Below are 26,936 nucleotides of genomic sequence, written 5' to 3' on the forward strand. Positions count from 1 at the left end.
CCCCACACTGCCACGGGGACTTGCAGCGGCCCCCAGCCGGGTAATGAGCCCTGCTTTCAGAGCCCCCGGTGCAGGTGCAGGGCTTCCTGAAGAAAGTCAATGCCAGCAGTGGGGCCGACAGCGTTGGGAAAAGGTCCTTCCACTATGCTGCACTTTAAAGGCAGAGGGCACACCCAGATGGGCTTCACATGCCCTGGCAATGAACCAGGCTGGGATGGAGCACGAGGAGGGAGGAGGGCAGCAGGGTGCTGGGCATGGCACAGGTAGTTGGTGGAGCTGGGTTCTGAGGGAAGCATCGGGAGGGAGGGCTGCAGGAGTACAAAGAGGGTCAGCCTTTAAAGGAAAGGCTAGGCTGAGGGGTTCGGACTGATCCTGGAAGGCGTGAGGGGGCATGCAAGGTTTAGACCGGGGCAGTGATGTGGCTGGAGCTGTGCCCTACACAGAAAATGCCACAAGGGTGCAAAGGAGAGACCAAGGGTAGGAGGACGGAAGGGTGCAGGGACAGCCTGGCAGCAGGGAGGAGGGCACCACAGCGTGGAGGGTGCCCAGTGGAGACCTGAAGAAATGGCTGGCAGGAACCTGGGGAGGCCAAAACATCTCTCCCCGGCGCTCGGGCAATTCCTTTCGGGCGCCAGGACTTCGAGACATTCATTAAGCAGAGGTAGGACCGCAGGGACCTCAGAGGATACCAGGACCTGTGTTGTCCAAGCTGTGCCCTTTCTAGGTTGTGAAATCAACGTGGTGGGTCATGAGCAGCATTTAAAAACAATTTGTATAGTTTTTTATATGTGTACCATTCCCCAACATAAAATGCATTTCTTATTGTGGAGTCTTGTCTGAAAAATACCAACTCTGGAAAAAAAAAAAATCAAGTCTGAAATACCAAAATACCAAAACAACTAAAAAACACACAAAAAAACCCAAGTCTGAAAAACACCAAAAGTCCAACACCCTCTTTGTACTCGTGAGAAATAGAAGCCCAGAGAAGTTAAGTGAATCGCTCGACGTCCCCAGCTGCCCTGCCCTTTGCCTGGGCTTCCCTCTGCTTGGCTGGATACACCTTTGCAGGCTGCTCCCCACCCGCAAGGTCAAGTTCAGCCCAAGGATCTTGGGCAGCCATCAGATGCCCTCAGGTCGAGTCAGAGATCTGGACCCAGGTTGAAGCCCCTTCAGCAGACGGGTGGAGCAAAGGTCCTGCGGGAGATGCTCACCTGGGGACATGGCCTTCATGTCTCGCGGGAACTTGCGGCACACGTTGTTGTAATTGGTGCAGATGTGGTGAAGACACCAGTCGGCCAACTGGTACGCACAGTGGAACTGGGGACAAACAGGAGAGCATCTGTGCTGGAACCCCAGAGCAGGGTCTGCACAGACACCTAGTGCTGTCTTCAGAGCCACAGATTTGGTGTAGACAGGCAGTGGCCCTGCAGTTGTAAAGGGCCCATCTCGAGAGGCAAACCCACGCAAAAGTGTAAGAAAACATTTACTTTGCTCTTTGGCACCACCACCACCATCACGTCACCTCTGTCCTGCCCCCAGCATCCAGGACATCCACAGCTGTGTGTGGTGCCTTTCTACCGTGTCCTTCCTCCTTAGATCCCACCGCAGAGATGCCCCCCCTTCTCCCGTCAGGGACCAAAGCAGTCTGCATTAAGGTGTAGACACCCAAGCGTAGAGAGCTGACCTTCCCAGCTGCGTCTAAATGCCTCAGAGCCGCAACTCCAACTTCATCAACTAACTTCTGGTGGTAGAATTCCTACACTCAGAGGGCCGAAGTGGGAGATTTCGCTTGTTTGCTTGGGGATGAGGAGGTGGGCAGCTAATATTAGAGGAAGGGTCCTCAATAACCGAAGGCAGGCTGAAACCATGTCTACACGCGAGACTGGGCTTCCTTCCCCTGCCTTATGGTTGCACGATGCCTCAGTCCCTTCCCGCCATGGCCAGCCTCTCCTCTCGGCATGTATCCTCTGGCAGGAAGGATGAGACGGGCTCTGCCGAATCAGGGAACCAAGTCTACAAATGGGCTCCCTTCCTGCCCTCCGCCTCCCAGGCTTCCCCAGTCGCTGCCAATGAGCATACAGAGCCCAGAGTCAAGAATGTTGGAGAGATCCCTTCCCCAGCCGTCATACCTGAGCCAGTTCTAGGAACACAAGGACATCTCCATCAATGTCCACCATCATCTGAGTTGCTTCCATCAGCCCGGTCACTGTGTACTGCTCTGTGACACACACAGCCAGGAATTAGCCGAAGAACCACACGAATGGATATGTACTCATTTATACCCCCCGGCAGGGACCCCACTGCAGGGCAAAGAGAGATGAGGCCAGGTGGAAGTCCCAACAGGCCGAGAAAGGCCACAGCCAATTTAAGTCTGCTCCCACCAGTGAGGAAATTGGGATTACAACAAGACTTTCCCAGTGCAGTGGGGATGGGGAGTGAAGGTGGATGTCAGGATCATGTAAGAGAATTGTTCAAACTACGTATGTCGTACCCAGTAGTCTGATATATGTAGGGTAAAAGCCCCCAGTGGAACCAGCCATTGATACGGACGGGAGACAGCAGTAAGTCTCAGAGTTCTCTCTTTTGCCAAGAACTACAAATTAGAACTATGGATTAAACCTAAGTGTTTGTATTAATTTAGATTTTAGAACAAATTGTGTACTAACCTTACATTTTATGTTAAAACATTTACATTGAAAAAGTAAACACTCTTAATCCTGAAGTTTAACTGTATCAGTATAGACTCATGAGGTATCTTTAAAATATACTTCCCAGCTCAGTCCATGGAAAAAACCTAGAAACAAGAGCTCGAAATGATACATTGGTAATGGGCATCCCTCATGCACAGATTATAGCCTGGAAATACCATTTCCTATAAGAAGCAGACTTCTTAGAGAAATGGCTGATTCCAGGTCCAGGGCAGGAAATGTACAAAACGAACCTGGAACATCTTGTCATTCCACATAACCAGAAAGCTCACTCCGATGCCAACTTGAAGAGATCCCTGCTGGCAAAAGGTGCGGTGCAGTACTTTAGCGTTAATAAAGTAACTGCAATTATTTGAAACCGATCAAGTACATTCAAATCTAAAAGCTGGTAGTAATCCTTAAAAATAAAAACTAACGGGGCACTCTCCAAAGGTGATGGGAACCAAAATCTTGAAATCTTGAAATCTTGAAATCTGGTCAGTGAAGAGGAAACAGTCAAGCATACACCTGCCCCTCCTGTATGAAACCATACTACTCGGTAAACAAAAAGTAGGAGGGAAGCTTCTCTCCTTTTAGAAGGATTCCAACAGATAAAGAAGGAATGCCTGAATTGGAATATTACCATTTCACAACACCTAATAAATCAGCGGACCCACTGACACTCAGTGGCTGCTAACATCGCAAAAAGAGAGAAAGCTTCTTGATGAGAAATAGAAATGGGGCACCTGGCTGGCTCAGTCAGTGGAGCATGTGACTCTTGATCTTGGGGTTGTGAGTTCGAACGCCATGTTGGGTGTAGAGATTACTTAAAGATAAAATCTTAACAAACAAACAGACAAACAAAACAGAAACAACCTATGAAGTAGTTTTAGCAAAAGAAAATTGAATACGAATCTAATCTAGCCTCTAGAACCAATGACCAATCAGTGAAATCTAGATTTTCTAGAACATCAGTGGGCCTTTCCCAATAGATAAGTTGCAAGGGGGGGAAAAAAATCATGGACAAGGAACCTTTAGATTAGAAGAAACTTAAAAGGCATATAAAAAATAAGACCATGCTATAGTGTTTAAGGGTGCACACTTAGAAGATAAAACTATGAAGAGTAAGGCAGTGAGGCCATAAAAAATACCCTACAAAAGACTAATAGGTAAAGTGTTACTCCTGAGGAGGGAGAAGGACCCGGCACTCGGGTGGACAGGCAGGGGGCTTCTGCTGTGGCTGGCAAGGGCCTAGCTCCTGATATGGGTCATTTGAGTCTATAATAATTCATGAAGCTAAACATACAGTTCATGTATTTGTGTTATACTGAACAATAAGAAGTTTTAAGCTTGAATTAATAACTTCATAGAAAGCATACCTCATGAAACATAAAGCATCACCAACTGTACCACGCTCAACACTTGCTGCTAATCCGTGACAAGGTACATACACAACACATGCTTGTATGTTTTGTAGTGTTTATGGGCCATTTCCCAGGATGAGTCATTCAACGATATTTTCTACAAGCCTTTCCATGTGGCAGTGCAGTGTAACATTTTTGATGGCTCACTTGTTTCTGATTGCCCACCATGATAAGGCAAACTGACAGAAATATCTTTATACATATTTTGCCTTTGGGTCATTTCTTTGGAGATAGTCTTTCAAAAAAGTTGAATTACTCGGTCCAAGAGTTCGGGAGCTGTCTGTGCTCTGTGAAGACCACACCTCTTTTCACAGGCAGTCCTGGTGGACTTACTGTTTCAGCTGTGATCTTTAGAAGCCTCTCTCTTGCTCCCCACCCTAAAGCCCTCTGTGTCTCCCACTAGGCTCCCAACTAACATTCCAATTCTTTTTTTTTTTTTTTTTTAACGTTTATTTATCATTGAGAGACAGAGACAGACCATGAGCAGGGGAGGGGCAGAGAGAGAGGGAGACACAGAATCGGAAGCAGGCTCCAGGCTCTGAACTGTCAGCACAGAGCCCGATGTGGGGCTCGAACTCACCAACCGCGAGATCATGACCTGAGCCGAAGTCGGACGCTTAACCGACTGAGCCACCCAGGCGCCCCTAACATTCCAATTCTGATCGGCAATTTCTTCCTTCTCCCTACGACCCAGCCCCATCTTATTTATAACTAATTTCTCATCACGGTTTTGCTGTTTTCCTCATCTGTAAGTCCCAGTCTTCATCACCTATACAGTGCCCCAGCAGCTCTAAAGCTAGGTCCTTCCCTTAACCTCAGCTCAATATCTTAGGCCCTGCTCTCTGCCCCTTGACCTGCCCAAGAACATGAACCCCGATATCAACACCAGCACAGGCACCAACACCAACACCAACACAGCACAAATGCCAGTTCCAACCTCAACGGGAGCCTTCTGCCTGCTTGCATCACTGGCCCCAGACCCCCTTCATCTGGACCATTCCTGTCCTGCAGCCCCTTGGCCCCCAACAGCCTGCTGCTCAGTGTCCCTGTTGCCTCAGGCCCTGCTCCATCCCGAGGACCTCTGTATTTGGCCTTTTCTAAAAGCTGAGCTCTCATGGTCTTTCAAGGAACTAGGCAGGTCAATGTTTATTGTCTGTTTCTGGGAGAAGAACCAGAAAGCGAAGGTGGAAGAGAAGGAGAAGGAAGAGAAGAAGGAAGAGAAGAGAAAAGAAAGAAGGCAGAGGAGGAGGAGGAGGACCCAAGAGGGGATGGGGAGTGAGGAACTGCGTTCTATTCCTCTTGACTTGAGCTTGCCAGAGTGAGACCCAGCTGGGAGAACACCAGGTGCTGTCATCTGCCGGAGACAAGACGGTTGGGCCCAAAACCCTTCGCGGAGAGCCTACAACGTGACACCACCAAGCACGTCTCTCTCACTTCTTTACATCTGTGTCCTCTCCAAACCCCAATACGCATCGACATATTTCACTGGGTGTAAACACATTCCCTTGGGGCTAGCAGCCTGTCCCTTGGGAGGAGACAGGCGAGAGAAGAAATAATGACTTCTGGGGGTTTCCCTGGCTTCTCCCCCAGGGAGATCCTCTCGTACCTGTGAGGGCAACCAAGTGTGGCAGGCAGAGGCGGTTGGCCAAGATGATGAGCTTCATGTCGTCCAGGTCGGGACTGGAGGTGAACATGCCCGTGTAGAGGTATTCCAGCACTGCCCTCATGCAGCTCTTGCTCGTGTAAGGAAACACCACCTGCAGGGGGAAGGAAGACAGAGGGCCTCAGTAAGGTCCAGCTTTTGGGAAGGAGGAACTCAGGTCTGAGAAACTGAAAAGGCCCTGGTCCACACGGGCCGGGCTCCCCCAGGCTGGCCAGCCATCCCGCCGCTGCCCCCGTACCGACTCGGGAAGCCCTCAAAGGCCTGCATCCCAGAGCAAAACCCTGCACGGAGCCCACGTGCTGACAGCACCAGTGAGCAGGGCTCTGACAGCTTTTAAAAGGAACTAGATTCTCACTGGCATGCTTCCAAAGCCATGCTGGCTTGGAAGGTGTTTGAAGGAATCCTTCCTTTCACCTGAACCCACACCCCAGCCCCTCCTGGCCTTGCAGAGGGCAGTGCGAGTGGGATCGGCTTCTCTCTGGCTGCCTGAAGAGGCTGCTTTGGGCCCCTGGGATCTCTTCAGAGCAGTGCTGCAACAAAAACTGCTTTCTCATCAGGCACAAGTCTCCCCAGGCGGCGTGCAAATCGTCTGGAGCTTTGAAGCTGCTTCTATGGTACCCAGAAGTGCGCAGGGCTGGCTGCCCCTGGGGCTCCGGGGAGCGCCTGGTCTCACACTCACAGAAGCCAATCCCACTCACGCTTCAAGGTTCAGAGACCAACTCACATCTCAATCCCTCCACTTAGCCTTCCGGAAGGGCTTCCTTCCCAGAAATGTTAAGAAATTCCTATTCTGTGTCACAGGACGCTATGCTGTGTTAGTCCTAGTGCAGTCTTTCGCTCAAGTGTTTGGTGAGCTCTACTGAGGGACCAGTGTGGATGGGGGGTGGGGTGGGGTGGGGACGATTTGGCGCAAGTGCAAGAGCCGGTCCCCACACTTGAAAGAAATCCCAGACCAGTCGAGAAAACTGTGTGGATACTCCGAACCTCGTGCGGTTGCACAAACTTGTACCTTGTTAACTGCGAGGCTGAATGATGGACAATTAACGGTATGGGAGCTTAAAGAAAATAGAGAAGGGGCGCCTGGGTGGCTGAGTCGGTTAAGCGTCCAACTTTGGCTCAGGTCATGATCTCACCGTTTGTGAGTTCGAGCCCCACATGGGCTTTCTGCTGTCAAGACGGAGCCTGCTTCAGTTTCTCTGTCCCCCTCTCTCTCTGCCCCTCCCCTGCTCTCTCACACACGTGCTCTCTCCCTCTTCTCTCTCAAAAATAAAAAAATAAACCTTAAAAAAAATAATGGATTCATTTTAGGACACACAGAACTTTTTCCAGTTGGTTCACATGTGTTAGGGAGAAAGCAAAATACAATGTATAGAGCCAAGGAATTGGAAGTCTCGAAGTCCGAACCTCTCCTTTCTACTTACATAACTTTGTACCAGACGCTGAACTCCTCAAGGGCCTCACTTTCCCTATAAAGTGGGAACACTATGCCATATGTGTGAGGTGATACAGGAGATAATGTATCAAAAGTGCCTTCTAAACCATAGAGTGATGATGTTACTATAACTCCCTAATATATCGTAAAATCCTTGGCTATGGGAACCATCTCATCATAAACGTCTCTGGAGTTGGTCACTCAGCGGTTAGCAAGCACACAGTCGGTGCCGAAGAAAGTACCAATAAATAGCAGCTGCCTCAGGTGCGAAGTGTGTAGGTCTGGCTCTCCCTCCCACCCAGTCCCATCCTGGCCTTACCTCCCTGGTGGAACTCTCCACAAATGGCCCCCCAAACATGGCAGCCATCCAGTCACAGCTGGAAATCAACAGGGGCTTATGGGCGCTGATGGTGCCATCATCCAGGATGAAAGTCACATCTGTCCAGGAGGAGAAGAGGCATCACGTGAGGATGTGGTGAAAGAATGTGGGACAACCAACCCCAAAGACTGCCACCGTGCCCAGACAACCCACTTCCTTCCGAAGCCACGGCTGTGGAGTGCTACGTGACCAAGCTCTCAGGCTTGGGGGACTAGGCTTCAGGAGCAGAGCCACTACATCTCCAGGACATCAGCAGCTGAGATGAATGACTCAGAATGCTAATCAGACCAACCTGGACTCTTGAGAAGGCAAACTGGAGGGAACTTCCCTGACTTCTGGCAGTCAGTTCCTAAGCACAATCCGTACCTGAGAAGGTGCCCTTTGCCAAGCACTCCTTAACCCGGTTGGTCCGACGGACATGGAAGGCCTTAGTGATCTCTTGGTTCATGAAGGCCTCATTGTTGAGAATGTTGGCCACCATCATGCGTAAATCAAAGACCTCAAGCAGTTCAGCAATGTGGGCGATGTGCATGAGGTCCCGCTCGTTCTCATCCAGCTCCCCGGTGTACAGGTACTTGAGAACAGCCCGGAAGGGCCCCGGCTGGATGGAGTTGTCCATTTTTACCACCACCATCAGCCGGGATTTGTAGGTCAGAGGATCTTCAGCCATCTCTTCCTGGATGCTCACAAAAGCTCGGCTCCAGGAAGACAGTACTCGACCCCTCCCTGGCAGATACCCTGTTCCATTGCCCCGCAAGATCCCATCGCTGGTTGAGGCGCGGAGCCCAGCAGGACCGGAGCCCCCGCCCTCCTCCACGCTTTCGCATACGTCAAAGCTGGCCGCCCGAAGCAGAAAGTCCCGGCCATGGTGGTGGTGATGGTGATGGTGGTGGTGGTGATCAGGGTGACCCCGGTGGTCCTCTGGGCGGGGGCCCCCTGGCCCCGAGGGGCCCCCCAGCTCCCCCTCACTCAGGTCCATGAGGAACAGGTCGTAGAACTTGGAGGAGGAGGTGGAGAGGTAGATCTTGTGGGCAAAGATGCGCACCCGCTCCTGCAGCACCAGTATGACATCCGCGCACAGCGGGTCCTCCAGGAGGTGGGCGGGGCACTCCTCGCTGCTGGAGGGGGGATCTGGCACCACGATGATGGGGGGAGGCGGCTTGGGAGGCAAGAAGGGCGCCTGCAGCAGAGGCCGCTGCACATTGCGGAGGTGGGATTTCCAGAACTGCAGGTGCCGGCGGGAGATGAGTGCGGCGCGGATGGCGTTGTCAAAGACGTCCTTGATGCCGAACTGGGCCACCACGCTGGTCTCGTAGTAGGGGATGCCCAGCTCCTTGGCTACCTCCCGACCCTTCTCTGGGGGAAGGATCTCATTGGGCTTGATGGGCCTGGGAGGTTCAAGAAGGAAAACTAAACATGTTGGTGGGGGAAGAGAGGAGGGGTGGGGCAGGGAGAGGCAGCTCTCCAGAGCCTGCCTGTTCTCCAGGGGGCTGGAGAGTCTCTGCTCAAGATCTGTCTCTGCCCCACTCCTGCCCTTTCCTCCTCTGTCTAGTCAAATCTTACTAGTCCTTCAAGTCCCCTTCCAATCCCCTCTTCTTGCAGGAAGGCTTCCGTATTTCTGCCAGAGCCCCCGTCCCACCCGCTGCCAGAAACTTCTGGCAATGAGCATGCAATGTTCCACATTGGTTTTTAACATGTTCAAACATCGAGTTCATCTCTCAGCATGATCATAAGTCCCTTTCATGCAAAGACTACCTCTTTTTCACCTTCTCTCCCATAGTGCTTAGCCCAGTATTACCCACACAAGGTATAAGAGATGAATGAATAAATGAATGGATGGATGAATGAATGAATAAATGAATGGGAACTCTTTCTGGCCCCCTATATGGCTTGCTTCAAACGGAGGGTAAGGTGTGAGGCTGAGTGGATTCCATCAGAGCTGAACAGGGAGCCATGGAGATGCACCCCCTCCCTCTGTCTTCCTCTTCCCCCTCCCTGGGCACCCACACCCCTCACCTAGCCAAGGGTCGCCTGGCCCTATTGACGGCCTCCAGGTCAGCATAGCGCAGGTCCAGCTGGCAGCCCACCAAGATGACAGGTGCTCGGGGGCAGAAGTGCTTGATTTCTGGGTACCACATGGTCTTGACATGGTGGAGGGAATTGGGGTTGGCAATGGAGAAGCACAGAACCACCACATCGGATCTGGGGGCGGCAGAGTGAGGTTATGGGCAGAGAAAGCTAGTGGTAGGTTACCTGCTCCTGGAAGAAGGGAGAACACACATACCCACCCCACCCCTATGCTACAGTCCCACATCTGTCATATGTATCTGCTCACATGACTTTACACAGAATGCATTACGACAGCACTTCTAATGTAGCATTTGAGAGCTTTCAAAAACCCTCGTTTTGACCTCACAGCTATCTTACAGTTTAGAAATTACCATTTCACAAACCATGGCTGAGAAAATCATTTAGAACAGTTCCCCTAATTGCTCATAGTCACAGAGCTGATAGGTAGCAGGGCTCAGAGTCTAACCTGGCCTCCTGACTCCAAATCCAGCTCCTTCCACCACCCCGGGCTGCCTCCCCTGTGAGGGTTTGCCATGCTGTTTTCTCTGCTCCCTCCTCCCAGGTTAAATTCCACAGTGTTACTCCCTCCTTGGGAAAGCAGAGAAAACCTACCCACTTGGCTTCCTGTAGGCAACCAGAGGCCTTACCTACCTCCCATAAGCAAAGCGGCGGTCTTTGTGGTGGTCTCCAAAGGTGTCCCAGAGGCGGAGGGAGACGCTGACATCATCTACCACATCTCTGGAGCGTTCCAGCACCTGTGGGGTGGGCCAGGGGAGAGGAGTGGGAATCGAGGGCAATAGTTCTAGGGGCCCCCCACAAGTCAGCTCAGGCTGGTGCCAACTCAGCCCTGAGGGTCCCAGACAGCATGGGGGTGGAGGGACAGAGCTAATATCTCTGTCTGTGTGTCCTGCCCAGCACTATATCCAGGGGCCACCTCTGCAGACTCAATGGCAAGAGCGGCCTCTAAGCTGGCCAGCCGGGAAGGGACTCTAAGAGGGCCGACTGTCATGGTGTGGAAGGGGGCCTGCCCCGTTCCCAGCTTTACCTGCAAATAACAAGCCTCTGATTTTGGTCTTGGCCGACAGCTTCTCTCTTCCTCTCTGCCCTCAGCTCTCCAACGCCTCCCTCCCCTCAGTGCTCCCCATTACTGGGGGCTGTGATTATACAAGATGCTGCGTCCCAGGCAAAGCTTGGGTCTTAGGCACCAGCCTGGCCACGCAAACCCCAGATGGTTAAGGATCCCTTCGCTGGGGTGGGCTCACCTCAGACCTTTCTCCAGGGGCTCCTTCCTCTTCAGCTGCCTCCACCCCATCCCCGGGGGCCTCCGTGAGCTGAGCACAGGCCCGGCCGAGTTTGGAGACACTGAGCCATGGTTTGGGAAGAAGCCCAGATACGCAGGGTGGGACCCCCAGCCAAGTGGCCTTGCAGCCTTACCTCCTGGCACACCCGATACTGGTCGATGGCCCAAACCGTGGGCACATGGGTGGCAAGCAGCTGGTACTGGGTGAGCGTGGCATTGCAGGCCCGGGCACAGATGAGCCTGGTCTTGCCCACCGCGTTGTCTCCCACCACAACGCACTTGATGGTCTCTACGTTTGGCCTTTCATAATCCATGTCAGAATCCATTAATTGGGACCTGAGGAACAGGAGCATAGTGGTCAAGGTGGCTCCACACACCAGCCCCCTGAGGGCCAGGGCCAGCGGCTCTCCTCAGCCGGGACCGGCCCCTCTGCCAGCATTTGAGCAGAGAGGGAGAGAAAGGAGCAGGCAGCCATCTGGGCAATAGTTCTGTGGGGCCTAAGAAACGGGGGGCCCATTCAGGCCGAGAGGAGTGGTTCCACCACATCAACCACTGGTCTGCCTCCTGTTGCCACCATCCTCCCGCTGGGCTCCTGGCTGGGGGAGGCCTGTGAGAGAACCCTAGGCAGAACCTGCCTCGGGCCTGTCCCCACTCTCCCAGGAAGAGGAGAGTCCGCCTGGGAAGCGCACTCATCATCCGCTCTCCTCCTCTAGGCAGCAGAACAACAAACAGCTGAGAGAAGCAGAGTCCCGGCCAGGTCCCCCCACCTTCCCAGCATGCCTGAGGGTAGGGCCACTTTAAAATTTAATGGACTTGTCAAAGCTGGGTGGCAGCTCTCCTGGCCTCCACTTTTGCCTGTCTCCCTCCCTGGTGGTAGGTTTTCAAACCCTGGCTTGTCTGTGGCTCCCCTTCAATGCTAGTCCTCAGCCTCTTTCAGGGAGATGCCAGAGTTTTTCTTCCCAGTCCCTCTGGGTTGGAGAGGCTCCTGGACGCACCTGGGCAGCCCATGGGCCTCCCCTCCCCTCCTCTGGGCCTGTCATGTTGCCTGGATGGCTCGCGCGGCTGCAGGCCCAGTTTTGAGATGGCAGAGGGGATAAACATGGGCCTGTGACTGTATACTCCATGGTCAGGGGGCCTGGCCACCCGTACTCAGGTGTGCCCTGTAAGCACCTGCAGGCAGGCTCAGGGAAAGGGAGATACGCCCCCTTCCACACTCCCCGTTCCTAGAGAGGAGGGCTCTCAGGCTGGAAGCCCCCAGACAGCTGGCGCTCCTGGAAGGGTGCTCGCTCAGTTGGCTGCATGGGTGATGGGACTGCTGGGAGATGCAGAGGACCAGAAACTTGGACCGGAATGTCCAAGCAAATGCTTGCCTCGGTTTCCTTCTGTGTTGGGCACAGAGGGAGGGCTTATCCACCCACAGAGAGGGATGGCTCAAATTAACAAACAGAATGCCCTTTGGTAGTCGAAGTGTCATATCAGTGTTTAAAAGCTGTCACCAGGAAGGGCCCCTCAGCTTGAGGGCTTAGGGGGCTTTGGGTGGCAGTCGCCCAGTGGTATCTACTCTCCTGAAAGGGGAGAGGGGAGGGGGATGGGGTTGGGCAAGGCAGGCATTATTAGGAAACTCAGTTTCACCTAGGTCACTGGCCTGTTCACAGTCCCTGGGTGCACGAAGTCAGCCGGGGGCTGGAGCACACTAGAGGACTCCTTCCTAGGCCAAGGAAGGCTGAGCTCATAAGAGTCCTGGAGGCAGTCCAGGTGCCCTCACTGCTGAGCCATCCAGCAAGAGAGCAAGGCCACCAGCAGCAACAAAGCAGCTCCATTCCTGCCGGGCTGTAACTGGATGCCAGCCTGCAGGAATGCAGAACTGAAATATCCAAGTAACGATGGCAACTGGGATTTGCGCGAGTAGATACATCTCAGCAACCTAAGCAAAAAGTGCAGCAAGGACTTTTCAATGAGACAAGCACCCCCTCCTTCTTGGAATTTTACAGGAACTGGACTCTAAACAACAAGGGGTCTCCATGCAGTCCCTCCCCGCTCTCCACAGCAGGATTCCTCCTGCCTCCTCTACCCACCTCACCCTCCTCAGGGGCAGCCATTATTCTAACCACCACCTTGCCTCCACCCTGCTCTCTCCTGAGCTGAGGACCAGGAACCCCACTTTGATGGTTCCTGGTCTCAAGTCAGACAACTGGGAAGGAATCATCCGGGCTGTAGTTTCTGTTCTATAAATTGAAGAACAAAACTGACCGAATCCCAAATACAAATACGATTAGCTGTAGGAGACTAAAACCCACTAGCCCATAGAACTTCCTTCTCAAATTTAGGTTCTAATGGCATGTGGGTGTGTAAGCAGAAGGGGGGATGGGGAGGCATGGAAGAGGGGCATCAGTTCTTCAATTCAGGAGCATCTGGAAGGCGAGGAGGATGCCAGAACACCAGCAGAGCAATGCAAGTTCAAAATCAGAGAGTTTATGATTAAAATACCCCTGCACACCTCATGCACCTCGAGGGTTAAGTAGGGGACAGCCAACCAACAAGTAGGAGAGGAACACTGCTGTGAGTTTAGACAGCAGACCTGCTGGGTGCTACTCAGGCTGGACAGCCTCTCCTCATCCCTTCTTCGGCTGCTCTGCAGCCTTCCCCCGCTTGTCCTTGGACCTCCTCCTTATTTTTACCATTTTCACCCACTCCACCCCTGTCCTGACTGCGGGACTTCATTTCTAGGAAACTTCATACCTAGGAAAGGGCAAATCACTTCACTTCTCTAGGCATCAGTCTGCCCTTCTGGAAAATGGGTATGAGGGCTTTGGAAGAAAGTTTCCCAAATCGTGGTGAATTCGTGCCAAGAGAGTCTGGGCAGAAAGGAGGTATTTGTCTTCTTATGTAATCTGGTATTATATAATGCTAGATTACATATCTATATATGTAATTCTATCTCTTTTTAAGATACAGACTGGCCCAATTAAGCCAGCAGACAAAACTCTTAGTCGAATCAGGCCCGTCTTAAAGGCGGATCCTGCACTGGAGACAGCATGCCAAAGCCACCAGTAATGTAATTTTTTTGCTCTAGAATATTGCTACTTTACTGTACCATTGCTGATGTATGATGATACAACCCATTCAATGAGCTTCTCAATTTCCGTTTCCCTGGCACTCTCCTTCAATGACTCTAGACTTTTCCACATCCTCATTCTTTCCGAGCCTCTAGACTAACCACCATAAACTATGGCTTCCTTGCCATCCAGCCCTGGGTATCACAACCCCCAATTCATTCCTCTCCTTCAGTGATCCCAGAATCACATAGATACTCCCTCCCCACCCTGTCCCATGATCCCTGTCCCTCTCTCCACAAACAGCCTCCTATCCACTGTTCTCCTAGATCTTTGTACTCAGGCCAGGCCAAAAGGCAAGGTGTGCTCAGATTAGCTACAACCCTCAGCGGCTCCCAGTCCCACCCCCACACCCCTACACACACTCTTTGCAGAGCCCAGAAAAGCCCCCCTTTCCCTCCCACAGCTGATAGGAGGCTTGTTCATCTGTAGCTGCCCTAGTCTGGTTGTCAAGGAAACAACAGAATCTCCCTGGGAGCCTGGCTTGTCTCCTAGCAACCAATATCCCACATCCTGCATCTTACAAAATGCAAAAGGGAGGAATATCCTGAAAATGAAGGTAAAAATCGAGGAGGATGGATAGGAAGGGAGAATCGGGAAGAGAAGACCAGAGAGGGTGGCCTTGGAATTAAAAGAGGCTGCCAGTGGGTTGCTGACATTGTAATATCGGGAAAGGTGGGGAGATGAATCCCTCCTGCAGATCCAATGGGCAGCAAGACTCAAAGGGATCTTGAATGATCGTATTAACAAAAAATGCAAACCTAAACACATGAAAAAGCCTTCTCAGACATCAACAAACAACGCTAAGCATCTCTCCCATAGTTTGCCAGAACTCTGATGCACAGACTGCAATGGAGTTGGGTTGAAAGAAACATGTCCGGAACGGCGAGCAAAACATCCAAATTCCATTGGTTTTTAACAGAAACATTTCCACCACTCTGGACCTTTTTTCCTGACACGCTGCTCTGCACACACACACGAAATAAAAATAATTTATTTTAAAGATGGGGAGAGGGGAAGGCCACGACACGCCAAAGCAATCAAGTCATCCGCCTTTCCCTAGAAAAGCCCGGAAAAGGTTAGTCCCACGCCCCCCGAGACCCCAACAGCCAAAGCTATACCGAAGGGGAGAAGGGGAGCGGAGGGAATGTCAGAAGGGAAGCAGATAGGGCCGGGAGGGCACAGGAGGGCGAAGCGGCGCGTTTCCAGGTAGCTTGCAACCCGGCCATAACAGAAATTAATCATTTACTTACACCACTACATGTGACGGGGTAATTTCTAGTGTAAGGAACACATCTCTTCCTGCTAAGCACGCTCATTTTAGTGAAATGTCTGGGGGTCACTCCGCGCGTGCAAGTTAGGACGATGCCGGCGCCGCCGCGCTGCTGCTGCTGCTGCTGCTGCTGCTGCTGCTGCTGCTGCTGCTGCTGCTGCTACAGGCTCCGGGCCCGGGTCGCGCTAGATCAGAAACTCTGACAGAGCAGCCCAGGCCGGACGGCGGGCCGGGAGCGGCCGCGCGCGCGGCACTGCAGCCATTGCCTCTTCCGGATCAGCATCTCCCCGCGCCCCGGGCGCCCAATGTCATGGAGGCACGCCGGAGTGGGCTGTGCGCGGCCGCTCAGACCTCGGGCGGCTGGGCCGCGCCGCCGCCGCGGGTCCTCTGGCTGCGGAGGCTGGAAGCGACGCGCAGTTGAGGAGAGGGGCGAGGCCGCCGCCGCTACGCGCCCGGCCCGCTCCGAAGGCGCGGCCGCGAAGACGCCTAGCGCTGCAGTCCCGGGGACCGCTCACGACCTCCTTTTTTCATTCACAAAAAAAGGAAAGGGAAAAAAAAAAAAAAGAAAGGGAGGAAGAGAAGGGGGAAAAAAAATCGCACCCAGGGCGACGGCCGTGACAGGCTCCGCCCACCGCGGAGCTCGGTTGGTGGAAAGGGGTCTGGGGGCGGGGAGGGGGCGGGGAAAGAAGGGGATTGGGTGCCCTGCGGCCCCGCCCCCGGCCCCGCCCCGCGGGGGCCTCTCTCTCTCCCTCCCGCCCTCCCTCCCTTCCCCCAGCCCGGAGGCACGCGGCTGGGAGGGTCTCGGCTCACCACCGGTGGCGGTCTCCTCCCTCTACCTGGCAAGGGGCAATACCGCGCTGGACTCCCACGGGGTTTTCCCCTTTCCTCCGGGAAGCTGACAAAGAACTCTGAGACGCATCTTAGCCCTGGAAGGGATGCCGGTTAGGGAAGGGGAACTTGACATATTTTCCTTGTCCCTTAAACCCAGGCCTCCACCCCTTGCCCCTGGGGAGAGGAACACAGCGTTTCCATACAGGCCCTACTCTGGCTTGAGAGTTTTCCTGGCACTTGAGGGCCTTCCTCCCTTGATCACCACCGTGCAGCTAAAGCCTGTGCCTCCGACTGCTGTGGCACATGAGTTTTAGAGTGGGTCACTGTATCGCCTGTATCTTTTCCCATCGAGAACTTCTCCTCCTCTTCAGCAGTCTCTGCTTCCATCCCACCCCCATCCTATTGCCACCTAGAGTTTACCAGTATCTTCTGACCTCTTAAAAGAAATGCCATGAAGACACTAGCCTCAGAGACAGTGCCTAAGACACCTTTGAGTTCTCCATCTCGATTTACTCCTCTGTAAAACAAAGAGATTATAAGGGGTGACATCTGTAATATGAGCAGTCCCCAAAGGAAGTTTATATGTTCAAGGCTGGTTTGATTATGATGATCGTGACTACTGGTAATTACAGCAGCCAGCTCAGTCCAGTTTGATCCATCTTGTCATAACCTCTGGACAATTTTTAAAGTCGAGACTGACATGCCTCCCACCTAACCCCCTCCAACTTGTGCTCTGAGAATGCAAATCCACTTTAATACTAGTTTATGCAAGATATGATCAGGAAGAGAAATCCATTGCCAAAAAAAAAAAAAAAAAGCCGAATAAAACATGAATTTTGTATTCTCTGAAGCATGCTTTCCATCCATGAATGCATATAATTGGAAGCTGCCCATTAAGGTATTTGTGATAAATGTGCTTTCTGGCCTGGTCCATGTTCATTCAATAAGTGCCTGATTGGTGGGGGATGCTACCCCTGCTCCTTCTGAATCCACCCAGAGCTGGAGAAGAGGTTAAGAATGACTGAGGGTGCCGCTTGACCCCTCTAGTGAGGATTCAGTCTCCATAAGAACAGAAAGTATTGGTTGGAATACACGCGTTGGAAAGAAACTTAACCATGTACAGGTGTGTTCTTCCCACATGTTTGGCATTGAAGAGCCTCAGCCCATCTTCTGTGTGCTAGAGGTCCCTGCCCCAGAGGACAGCATAGCATGACATCTCTGTGTGGGTGCCACAGAGGCCATGGCCTCTCCCACTGACACCCGCTTGCCCCCACCCAGCTCCAGAGCGCCAGCCTGTTGGCTTCACGTTTCACACAACACAGAAGGAAAACAGAACTGCCCTCTGCCCAAAACCATGGGCGCCTAGGCCTGCCTCTATGGAGCCAATGCCTCCTCCCTCTTTGGGAAAAGAGCCAGATGAGCCTGCGAACGCCCCTGCCCAACCGGGCTACCCTGTGGGGATTCAAAGGTGTAAGCCTGGCCAAATGAAATTGCACCCCCTGTTCCCATTTGGCAAACTGCCTCAGGCAGAGCCAGGGTCTCCCGCTGAGGGACAACAACTTAATTCCCTGTCTTGCTTTTTGCACACAATCTTCTTTCTCAGCTTTTCTTGAAATGAGAGTCCTCCCTGACAGCATCACCTCTCCGGCATTCCCAGTCAGAGCCTCCTCCAACATCCCTTCCCTCACCAAAGCCCTCTTGTGACTCCTCCTTCCCAGTGACGTAAACCCCTTGAGCCTGTCCCCACAAGGCACCCTCTCCAACTAGCCCCATAACCACCCTCCTCAAGGACATCACGAGCTGCCATTTTCTGAAGCTGGTGAGCAGGAGGCCCAGTCTGGGGAGAACACTCTCCTTCTTGGTTCTCAAGAAGGCACCCATGCAGCAGGCTCTCAGCCAACGCCACAAGCCCTCCTCTCTCTGCGGCTCTGAAGGCGCCTCTTCAGTGCCAGCCCAAGCTCTGCAGACCCTGCTTGGTGCGTCCTCCTCCACCCTGCACGTTCCATTTGTTTCACAGGCAGCTCCAGCCTTTCTACGGTTTGTAGGCTACTGGTCTCTCTTCTCTCTACCCTCTCCTGGAACACTCAACCCTCTGCAAAGCCCACCCCACAGGCCTTCTGACATAAAATCTGCCCCCCTCCCCAGCAGTGTGCAGTCTGGGCCACATGGCATTGCCACCCTGTGTTTGGGACCAGCTGAGAGCAAAAGCAGAGGCATCTCAACATGCAGAGCTGGTCAGGGTGAATGAGCCAAATCTGGAAAGTCTAGAGTCTTTCAGCCTCCTTGCCCAGGGCTCAGGGGACACCACCAGGTACTCACAAGAGACAGAACCCTTCTGCACCTTTGCTCAAACAGTTCTCTCAGCCTGAACACTGTTCTCCTTCCCATCCCTCCACCTGGATAATGCTTACTCATCCTTCAAGCCTCAGCCTAGATGTCACTTCTTCCAGAAAGCCTACCATGAATACTCCCTAAAAGTCTGCAAGTTTCCCTCCCCTTCTTCTGTGCTCCCCTAATAATACCAATCACAATGTTCTATCATTGGGTCTCTCTCTCCCTCACAGTACTGAGAACTGTTTAGAGAAGGGACCATGCTTGTTCAAGAGCTTCCTTCTTGCTGGTGTGGCAACTAGTATGTAATAGGAACTCAATAAATGCTTGATGGAAGAACGAATGTTTGGGTGGGCAACCTGATGAGGAGGGACTTGACACCACCCAGTGGCTACTCACATGCTGTCCAGAGAGGTCTTCCACAGCTTGTACTGGCCTTGTCTTTGGGTAGCCATTGCTCTGTGTTCCCTCCGGGTTCCTGCCTGGGCTGGACAGAAGTGAATGGGACAGCCCAGGGGAAGACTGTGAGAGAAGTAATAAATAGCTGTAAGTTACCCAAAGTAGTGCCCAGGTCAGTCAGCCCAAAACAGAGGATCTACTCAGGGCAGGAGTGTGGCTCCTTCTGTTCAGGCCCACTGGGCTGAGACACAGCCTGGAGGCCAAGACAGAGGCCACCCCAGGGAATCAAGAGGCTCCTTGAGGGACAAGAACTGGGTTCATGGTCCATCCCATGCTGTGCATTCTGAACTGGTTTTGGTAATTTGAAAAGAGCACTCGGTTGTCCACTAGGAGGCCTGGATTCTGTCCTCACACAGCTATGGGACGTTAGACAGTTCCCTCCTGTCTCTGAATCTGTTTTCTCATGTACAAGGGTTGGGTCAGGTTCATCCAGCAATGATATCTAATAAGGGCTCCTAGCATGGAAGACCTATGTTTTATTAGCCATCCTTCTTCCTGAAGAAGCTCCTGACCCAAATTGGATTCAGCAAAATATCAGCTGATGGCCACAAAGGCTTAGAACGGAAGAGGGAAATATTTGGGGGCGGAGCGAGGAGGGAGGAATTGGAAACATAGTTAGAGGCAGAGATTCCCACTTTCAGCTTCCTTAAATGGTCAGTCACAATCTTGGGAACAGTTCAGCCAAAGAAAATTCTAGAATTTTAGGAGAGATAAGGAATAATCTAGGGAGGGCTTGGAGAGGCCAGTTGGATACCTCTGGAAGCAGGTTAAAGGGTAATGGAGGGGCATCTCTGTGACAGCCCTCCAGGGACAGGGGACAATAAGGTAAAAGCTAAGGCAAGAGAAGGCTCCCCACCAAGCCCAGTAAGGGCAAGGATGTGGACAGTAGGATCCCCAAGAGTCCCAAATAAAAAAAAAAAACAAAGTAGAGGAGCAGCCATTGCAGTAATTTGTGCCAACCTTGGTTCTAGTCTCCCCTTTACCAGAAATTGGCTGTGTGACTTTGGGCAAGGAATCTAATCTCTCTAGTTTCCCATTGGAATAATGTTACTTGCCAGAAGACAGGGGATGGCCAGGTGATCTTCTCATGGCCCCTTCCAGGTCTGAGATCAGAGATTCTGTGATCCCTCTAACTCTTCCTTCATTTCTGCTTGCTCCCCGTCACAGACTTATGCTCAGTATCCCTGTGTAAAGGGGGACTTGGGAGGTAGGTGAGAGATAGGCTAGATGGGTGATGGGCATTAAGGGGGGCACTTGTGATGAGCACTGGGTGTTGTATGTGAGTGATGAATCACTAAATTCTACTTCTGAAGCCAATATTGCATTGTATATTAACTAAAGTTTAAAAATAAAGAGAGAGAGAGAGAGAAGGGATGGGAAGGGATAAAGCGGGACTCAACCCCCATTTGTGCCTACGCTACCTAGGTCCCCTATGGTGATCAGACAGCACAGAGGGTGTGGAATTCTGACAGTCTAACCTACCAGGGTTGGAAAATCCCATGCCCACCTTGGCCCTGGTGCCCAGTGGGTCTCCTGAGAAAATGAACAAACAGGTGAGGCAGTGAAAGGAACACAAGTGAGAATTCTGCTTGGGATCTTCAAAGCACACCCAGCCCCTTGCAACCTTCCTACACCACACTGTGTGGGTGCTGGTGGGGATGCTCAAACCAGGAGCTGAAGAATCTACTCCCAGTCTGGCCTGGCCAGGCTGCAGCCAGCCCCTGCTGGCAGACAGCTGAGCATGCACACCCCTCTGCCCACTCACCCAAGCCCCTCCACCCTAGCCCTGCCTCCTAGGAAGCCAGAGCTTGCTGAGGCCTCCACGCAGCATAGACTGCAGCTTTGAAGCAGCTCTTCGCTCAGCAGAGAAACCTGAGCACTTGTTGGCTTATATGCTTTAAGAGCTGCAAATACTACCACCACTAATGCCACTGGGGAAATGCATGATCCACCCCAAGTCTCCTGGGGTGTTGATTTCTCAGGACAGTACACCAGAAGCCACCACTAGATAGGCCTCCAGCAGAAAGAAGCTACATGGTGTTACTACTGTCCTGTTTCATAGGCAGAAAAGTTAGAAGTGGGGGGCAAAAATGCACCCCCTAGCCTGTGCATCCAAGGGCCAAGATCCTTCACTTCAAGCAGGCTGCAGAGCTTCTGAGAGAGGACAGGCTCGTTCCTGGAGCCCCGCAGAGCTGCAAGTGAGAAGCTCTGAGGAGGCTGATCACCCCAAAATAGACTTGTTTCTTTTCACAACTTTTTCATGAGGCATTGGCATCTCTTGCAAGCATGGAAAAAAAATAGCCTCAACTGTTAACAAATAAAGATTATAAAAAGCCCCAACTGTTCCCCATGGGTTTCCATGTGGCTGCGGTGTTCTAGAGGGGGGCAGGGAGGAGGCTGAGAGGGAGGCCAGGGGAGATGGGCGTCCAGGAGCCCCCTATCTCCTTTCCTCTGACCCACTTTTCTCCCTAGGTAGCTAATTCTGCTAGAGCTCATAGGGATAACAATCCATGTGAGAGATGGAAAAGATTTCTGTTGGCCTGCAGAGGTGGTCCACTGTGCATGTGTATTATTGTTTATTTACTGCTTCCAGACAAAAGAATGCACGGCATGGAACAGGGAATCTTAAAAACTAAGAAGAGGACAGGGTTTGTTTAGTAAATACTTAGGAGGCTCAGTATTCTCAGCTTAGTCTGAACTTGGACCCCACCCTGGGCATGGCAGCATGTCAGTAACCAGACAGGAGTTTGGGGGCCGTAGCTGCTTTTGAACCAGGTTAAAGGATTGTGTGGGGCTTCCCCAGAAGGGTCCTGGCCCTCACCCACACTCTGGGTTCCCCTTGCAAGGCTCCAGGCCGGACCTTGCAGAGCACCCATGCAACCTCTGTCCTAGCCCTGGAGCCTTCACTTTTTACTTGAACCTCCAACAACAGAAGAAGGGAAATGGTGTAAAAGGCACTGGAATGGAGTCTGGAACTGGGTCCCCGTCCCCTAGGAGTTCTCAGGAAAATCAGGTAGTTGACCTGGATGATATCTAAGGAGCCTCTGGCCCTGACTTCCTGTAACCAGAGGGAGAGAATTCCCCCAGCTCCCAAAGCTCCATGTCCTCCACAAAGTCTGGGATCAGCCAAAGACCTACCCTACCCACCGTTATGGCATTCTTTCTCTTCTCCTCTCCTCCTTACCTCTTGTTCTTCCCTTCCTTTGCCTCCCCTATTCTTCCCTCTCCCTTCCCCCCACCTCCTCGGCAGAAATTTCTATAAAAATATCCTCACATGGCTCTGGCTAGGTCAAAGATAGGAGGACAGCCAGCTGGCGAACAGGCAATGCACCAGGGACCCTCATGGGCATTATTCAGCTTTGGATGGTCCCCCCGAACAGGCATCTGGGGAATGCTGGGCAGAGCTTTCCTGAGGTGGTGACAGTGGTGAGGGACCAGCAGGGCAACTGCATTGTCTCTGGACTCCTCTGGACCCAAAAGTCTTCTCTCGGGCTCCACCAGCCAGAGTTAGTAGCCAGCTACCCTGGGAAATTGCAGCCCCTTCCAGGGTCATGGTTGAATAAGGGGGTGGCTACAGACAGGGTCCAGTGTCACCACGTCAGTCAAAGCATTGCACCGCAGGGTGTGGCCATTCCTAGCTTAGTAGCCCCTCAGGGCAAGGCATGAAGTAAGGTGGGGTGGGGCCTGACACAGAGACAGAGGGTGAAGGAGGTGGTGCTCCGAGTTGGAAGCTTCCCACAGAAGCTTCAGTCCTTTAGATAGCCGGTGGCATGGGTTCCTGGGCAGATGGGAGGGTGTGGCCAGTTGCTGCTATGCAGCCCCCTGGAAACAGTCCAGGGCACCTCAAAGGCCACTGAATGCATGCCTCAGCTTAGGCTGGTAGTTTGGACAGTTCATCCCCGCTTCCGCTGCCTTTCTCCCAACCACCTTCTTCTTTCTCCTATAGGATGTGTGCTGAGAGCTGTCCGGGGCTTGAGCTGTGGGTGGAATTCTGGGGCTGGAGGCAGCCCCCAAAGGAGACTCTTGTGCTGCCATCTCCACACCCCGACAGGAAAGCCTTTAAGGTGGCCAAGCGGCTCGAGCAGACTTTGGCTCACAGCCAAACCATCCATCTTGTACACGTGGAAGTGAGGACCGTGGAGCCGTGGTCCCAGGAGGGATCAGAGTGCCGACCACACTCAGCCTCTGCGCGGGCCGACCAGTGGCCACGCTGCAGCCAGAGGTGGCATGGGCCACTAACAGCCTTGCCAGGCCGAAGGCACATGACAGGGCTCATGCAACCCAAGTTACATCGCCTACTTACCCTGAGACTCTGGGGCAAAACTGAGGTTTGTCTGCTCACTCATTCACTTATCTTTTGTTCTGTTGATCACACGCGTGTTAAACTCCTACTAGTGCCACGCTGGCGATTGGGAGGACTATAAAATGATAATGATGCCATCTTGGCCATCAAGATGCTTAAGCTTATCATAATAATCAGAATTTATCAAAAGTTTATTATATGCCCAGTATTGGGCTAACATACTACTTCATTTACAGTTCAAAACAATCCTCTGAGGAGGTACTATTAGTGTTTATTTTTTTTTGAGAGAGAGAGAGAGAGAGAGAGAGAAAGCAGGGGAGGGGCAGAGACAGAGGGAGACCCAGAATCCAAAGCAGGCACCAAGCTCTGAGCTGTCAGCACAGAGCCTGAGGCGGGGCTCGAACTCAAGAACTGGGAGATCATGACCTGAGCGGAAGTTGGACGTTCAATAGACTGAGCCACCGGGCGCCCCACTGGGGAGGTACTATTATCGCTACTTGGTAGATGAAAGAAACTGGAGCTTCAAGAAGCGATGTGACAGTCCATGGTCGCAAAGCAGGCAGGCCCAGAGCCTCTTGGAGGAGATAGCACAGCCCCTGAGCCCCCACCACCCCCATGCTCTGATTTTAGAGCATTAATAGGTTGTTCTTAATTCACAGCAAAATAACTATCTTACAGTTGGGAAAATTGAGCCAGAGCAGAAAACAGCTCTGTGCAAAGTCACACAGGGAGTTTACGGTTATGTCAGGCTCAGTGCTGTCGCCCTTTCCTCAGACTTTGTCTCTGTGGGCCTCTGTATGAGACCAGGTGGTTCTGGTGGATGATCCCCACCGATTTTGAGATTCTGACTGTGTGATCTTATTAGGTGACATGTTTTCTGCCATCAGAGAGGATCGTTGTAGGGAGACAGAAGGCAGAGGAGCAGGAATGGACCAGCTGAGGCTTGTCTCAGAGCCTTCCCAGCCCACGTTCGCCCCACAACCCCTGCCCCAGGGGGAGTCGAGAATGTGGGAATGTTTCATGCCTCAAGGCATGGGCATTTTAACTCAGTGATGGAATATATATATATATATATATATATATATATATATTTCATATATGTCAGAGAAACTGACAGGGCTTCACAGCTGGAGGGAAAGAAATATGCCCTAGAAGTGAAGGCACAAGGAGGAGACATACAATTAGAGCCCAGGGCAAAGGTCACCTGTAAACAGGGGCAGCTGGAGCCTTAAATGGTCCCTTCACAGAGCCCCCCTCGGCCGGGCTCTGTCCAGGGCTGTGCTGTTCACCTTCCCTAGGGCCCACGGCCGCCCACCTCTCAGCATCGGCCCCTTGTCTGAGTTACCAAGCAGGACATCCTCAGGCCCCAAGAAGCCTGTCTCAGCCCCGTCCCTTCCTAAAGCAAAAGGAGCTCCCTCACTCGGCCACTCCTTTGCAAGGAGGTGGAGGCTGGCTGGGGGATCTCAGCTGCCCTGGAAGGCCTTCCTTGCGCAAGCCTGAGTACTTGGCCAGGTGTGACTAGAAAGAAGGGCCAGACTGGGCTGGCGAGGGCAAGAGAGGGCGAGGATTAGAGTTAAGGATGCTGCTCCATTTCTTTTTGGAGAAATGGATCCCGCTGCCTGAAGGATCAGGCAGCTCCTGGGGTGGGGAGGGAAGATCAAGGGGCTGGACAGGGCCCTGGGGTGAGCAGTGAGGAAAAGCCAGGGGCAGGAAAACCAGCAGAGGGGGGCATCCCTGGTATTGGGAGGGGCCCCTCAGACTGGAGAGGGGCAGAGGTAGAGCAGGTTTGAGGGCTGAGGTGGCCCCAGAAGCACAGGCTTTATTTAGTGTGCTCCACCCTGGCCACTGGCAGCTTGGAGTCGTATGAAAAGGGCTCTTGGAGGAGGAGAGACCCCTGCACCCCTTCCCTCCTGGCTAGGTTCCAAGGAGAGAGTGAAATCCAAGTGTGCCCTGGCTCATGGCACCTGTAGACACTGCCCCTTGATGCTCCCACTGCATGTGGAATCGCACCCTCCCCACACACAAAATTTCTGCCTTGGAACTGGCTGCCTTGGGTTGCTGCTCCACAGTCAAGAGGCTGCTACACCCCTAGTTAAGACACCTAATTCCTTAACCCACCTTCCCTCTGCCTCCACATCTCCCTCCTCCTGAGGAGATCCCATTCTGAGAACTGCTCATTGTGCTGAGTTCTGGAAGGCACCAGGTGAGGACAGGGGGAGCAGCCAGAGCTGGAGTTCCTCTCCCCTAGGCACAGAAAAAGGGCCCAGGGGTGGTCTCGGGATGGCGGAGCGTGAGTCACAGACTTACCTCCTGCCTTTCCTCTGGGGCCCAGCTGGCCTATCACTATTCCCTGTCCGGAAGCAGTGTCCTGGGCCAGGTCAGGGGGAGGCAATGCATGAGGAAACAATACACGGATTTTAAGGGCTGGGATCCAAAGCCCAGCCTATGGGGAGCCAGGTAAGGGTCATGGTTACTGTATCCAGGGGTGGGACTAGTAGGCTGGCCTCCCGGTCACTTCCCTCCTCATCCAGGTCTGTGTGGAGTCCAGAGATAAGCCACCTGGGCAGGAGGCCCCACTCCCATCTTTGGACAGACGAGCATTCTTGGTATCTGGGCCCAGCCCCTGACCCCCAGGGCCCTTATTTGATCTGCCTTCGGGCTCTCATTCTGAGTATGGTCCTGGCTTCTCCTCCTCCCTGGTGACTCACTTGGCTTTGGAATTTCACTCACTGTTTTTTTCTGACGCACATCCTGGGAGCCTGGCCTAAAGCCAGGGAACAGCGCTGTTGCTTCAACCCTACCGGTGATTAATTCTGGCAACCTGAGCTGGAGGCTGTATAGAGGGAAGCAAGGCTGGAGAAGCAAGATGGGAGTTGGGGGTGTTGCTGGGCAGTAAGCCTTTCTTCCTGCTTCTGCTCATTTGCACTCAGGTAGAGATCAAACAACAGAAAAGCTATTAGCTTGTAGTGTCAGACGTACCTGGCTGGCCAGCCACGGCACTAAAGAAGATTGAGCAATTAGACTGGCCACCGTGCTTCTTGGAATCGGTTTCTGGACCTCAGTTTACCCTTTTGTGAGTCTTAAAGGTTGATAGCCCCTAACTTTGAACGCTAAGAACAATGGCCTTATAACTCGGTTGGTGGAGCTCTCACAATGGCTGGGACTCTGTTATCTTCCTGTTTTGACTTTGATGGGAGGGGTGGGTTTTGGCTGGGATTGTGGAGAGGGCTGGGATTCATTTCCAGGTCTGCCATCACCTCTACTTGTCCCCATCAGATGCCTCAGCAGGAAAGGGAGAGGATCACCATGGCCTCTGGGTCTCTGGTGCAATCTTCGGTAGCATACATTGGTCCCCTGGGTTCTGTGTGGTATCTTCACTCCTCCAGAAGCTGGTTGCTTTTCCCCTCCCCTCCCCAGACTGTTCTCGATCTCTTATCTTCCACAGCTGCCCAGGGCTCAAGGATTCACAGTCCCACTGTGTCCCTTCCGGCTCCTCTCCTGAGAAGTAAAGGGATCTGTGCCAATCAGATCAGCTGACCCCGGGGAGCCTGTACATGGGGCAGGGCTGGGGGACACCCTCAATGTATTTAGGGAACAAAGGTCTCACCCCTTTGTCGAGCCTCAAAGAGTGACTGCAGTGAAAAGAGCCAAGGGCCAGGTCAAGGGGGTTT

General features: G+C 52.7%; 1 protein-coding gene across 2 annotated transcripts in view; it reads right to left on the reverse strand.

Annotated features, from left to right (window-relative positions):
• The window catches only part of RHOBTB2 (Rho related BTB domain containing 2), a 28,438-nt gene extending 2,845 nt beyond the window's left edge, over positions 1–25,593 (reverse strand). Inside the window, exons 1-10 of one of the 2 annotated variants that reach the window (XM_025932967.2) lie at positions 25,573–25,593; positions 18,903–19,025; positions 11,090–11,291; positions 10,307–10,410; positions 9,602–9,787; positions 7,952–8,973; positions 7,526–7,644; positions 5,718–5,868; positions 2,130–2,218; positions 1,212–1,317 (exon numbers count right to left, since the gene is read on the reverse strand). In XM_025932967.2, the coding sequence (XP_025788752.1) occupies positions 1,212–1,317; positions 2,130–2,218; positions 5,718–5,868; positions 7,526–7,644; positions 7,952–8,973; positions 9,602–9,787; positions 10,307–10,410; positions 11,090–11,291; positions 18,903–18,958 (2,035 nt within the window). In that variant the 5' untranslated portion in view covers positions 18,959–19,025; positions 25,573–25,593. Of the gene's footprint in view, positions 1–1,211; positions 1,318–2,129; positions 2,219–5,717; positions 5,869–7,525; positions 7,645–7,951; positions 8,974–9,601; positions 9,788–10,306; positions 10,411–11,089; positions 11,292–15,321; positions 15,937–18,902; positions 19,026–25,572 lie in introns of those variants that run through there. The other variant, XM_086703453.1, reaches the window with a different exon arrangement.
• Positions 25,594–26,936: the final 1,343 nt, after the last annotated feature.

Source organism: Puma concolor, chromosome B1 (genome assembly GCF_028749965.1).
Source record: "Puma concolor isolate L17-30 chromosome B1, mPumCon1.1.hap2, whole genome shotgun sequence".
NCBI lineage: Eukaryota > Metazoa > Chordata > Mammalia > Carnivora > Felidae > Puma > Puma concolor.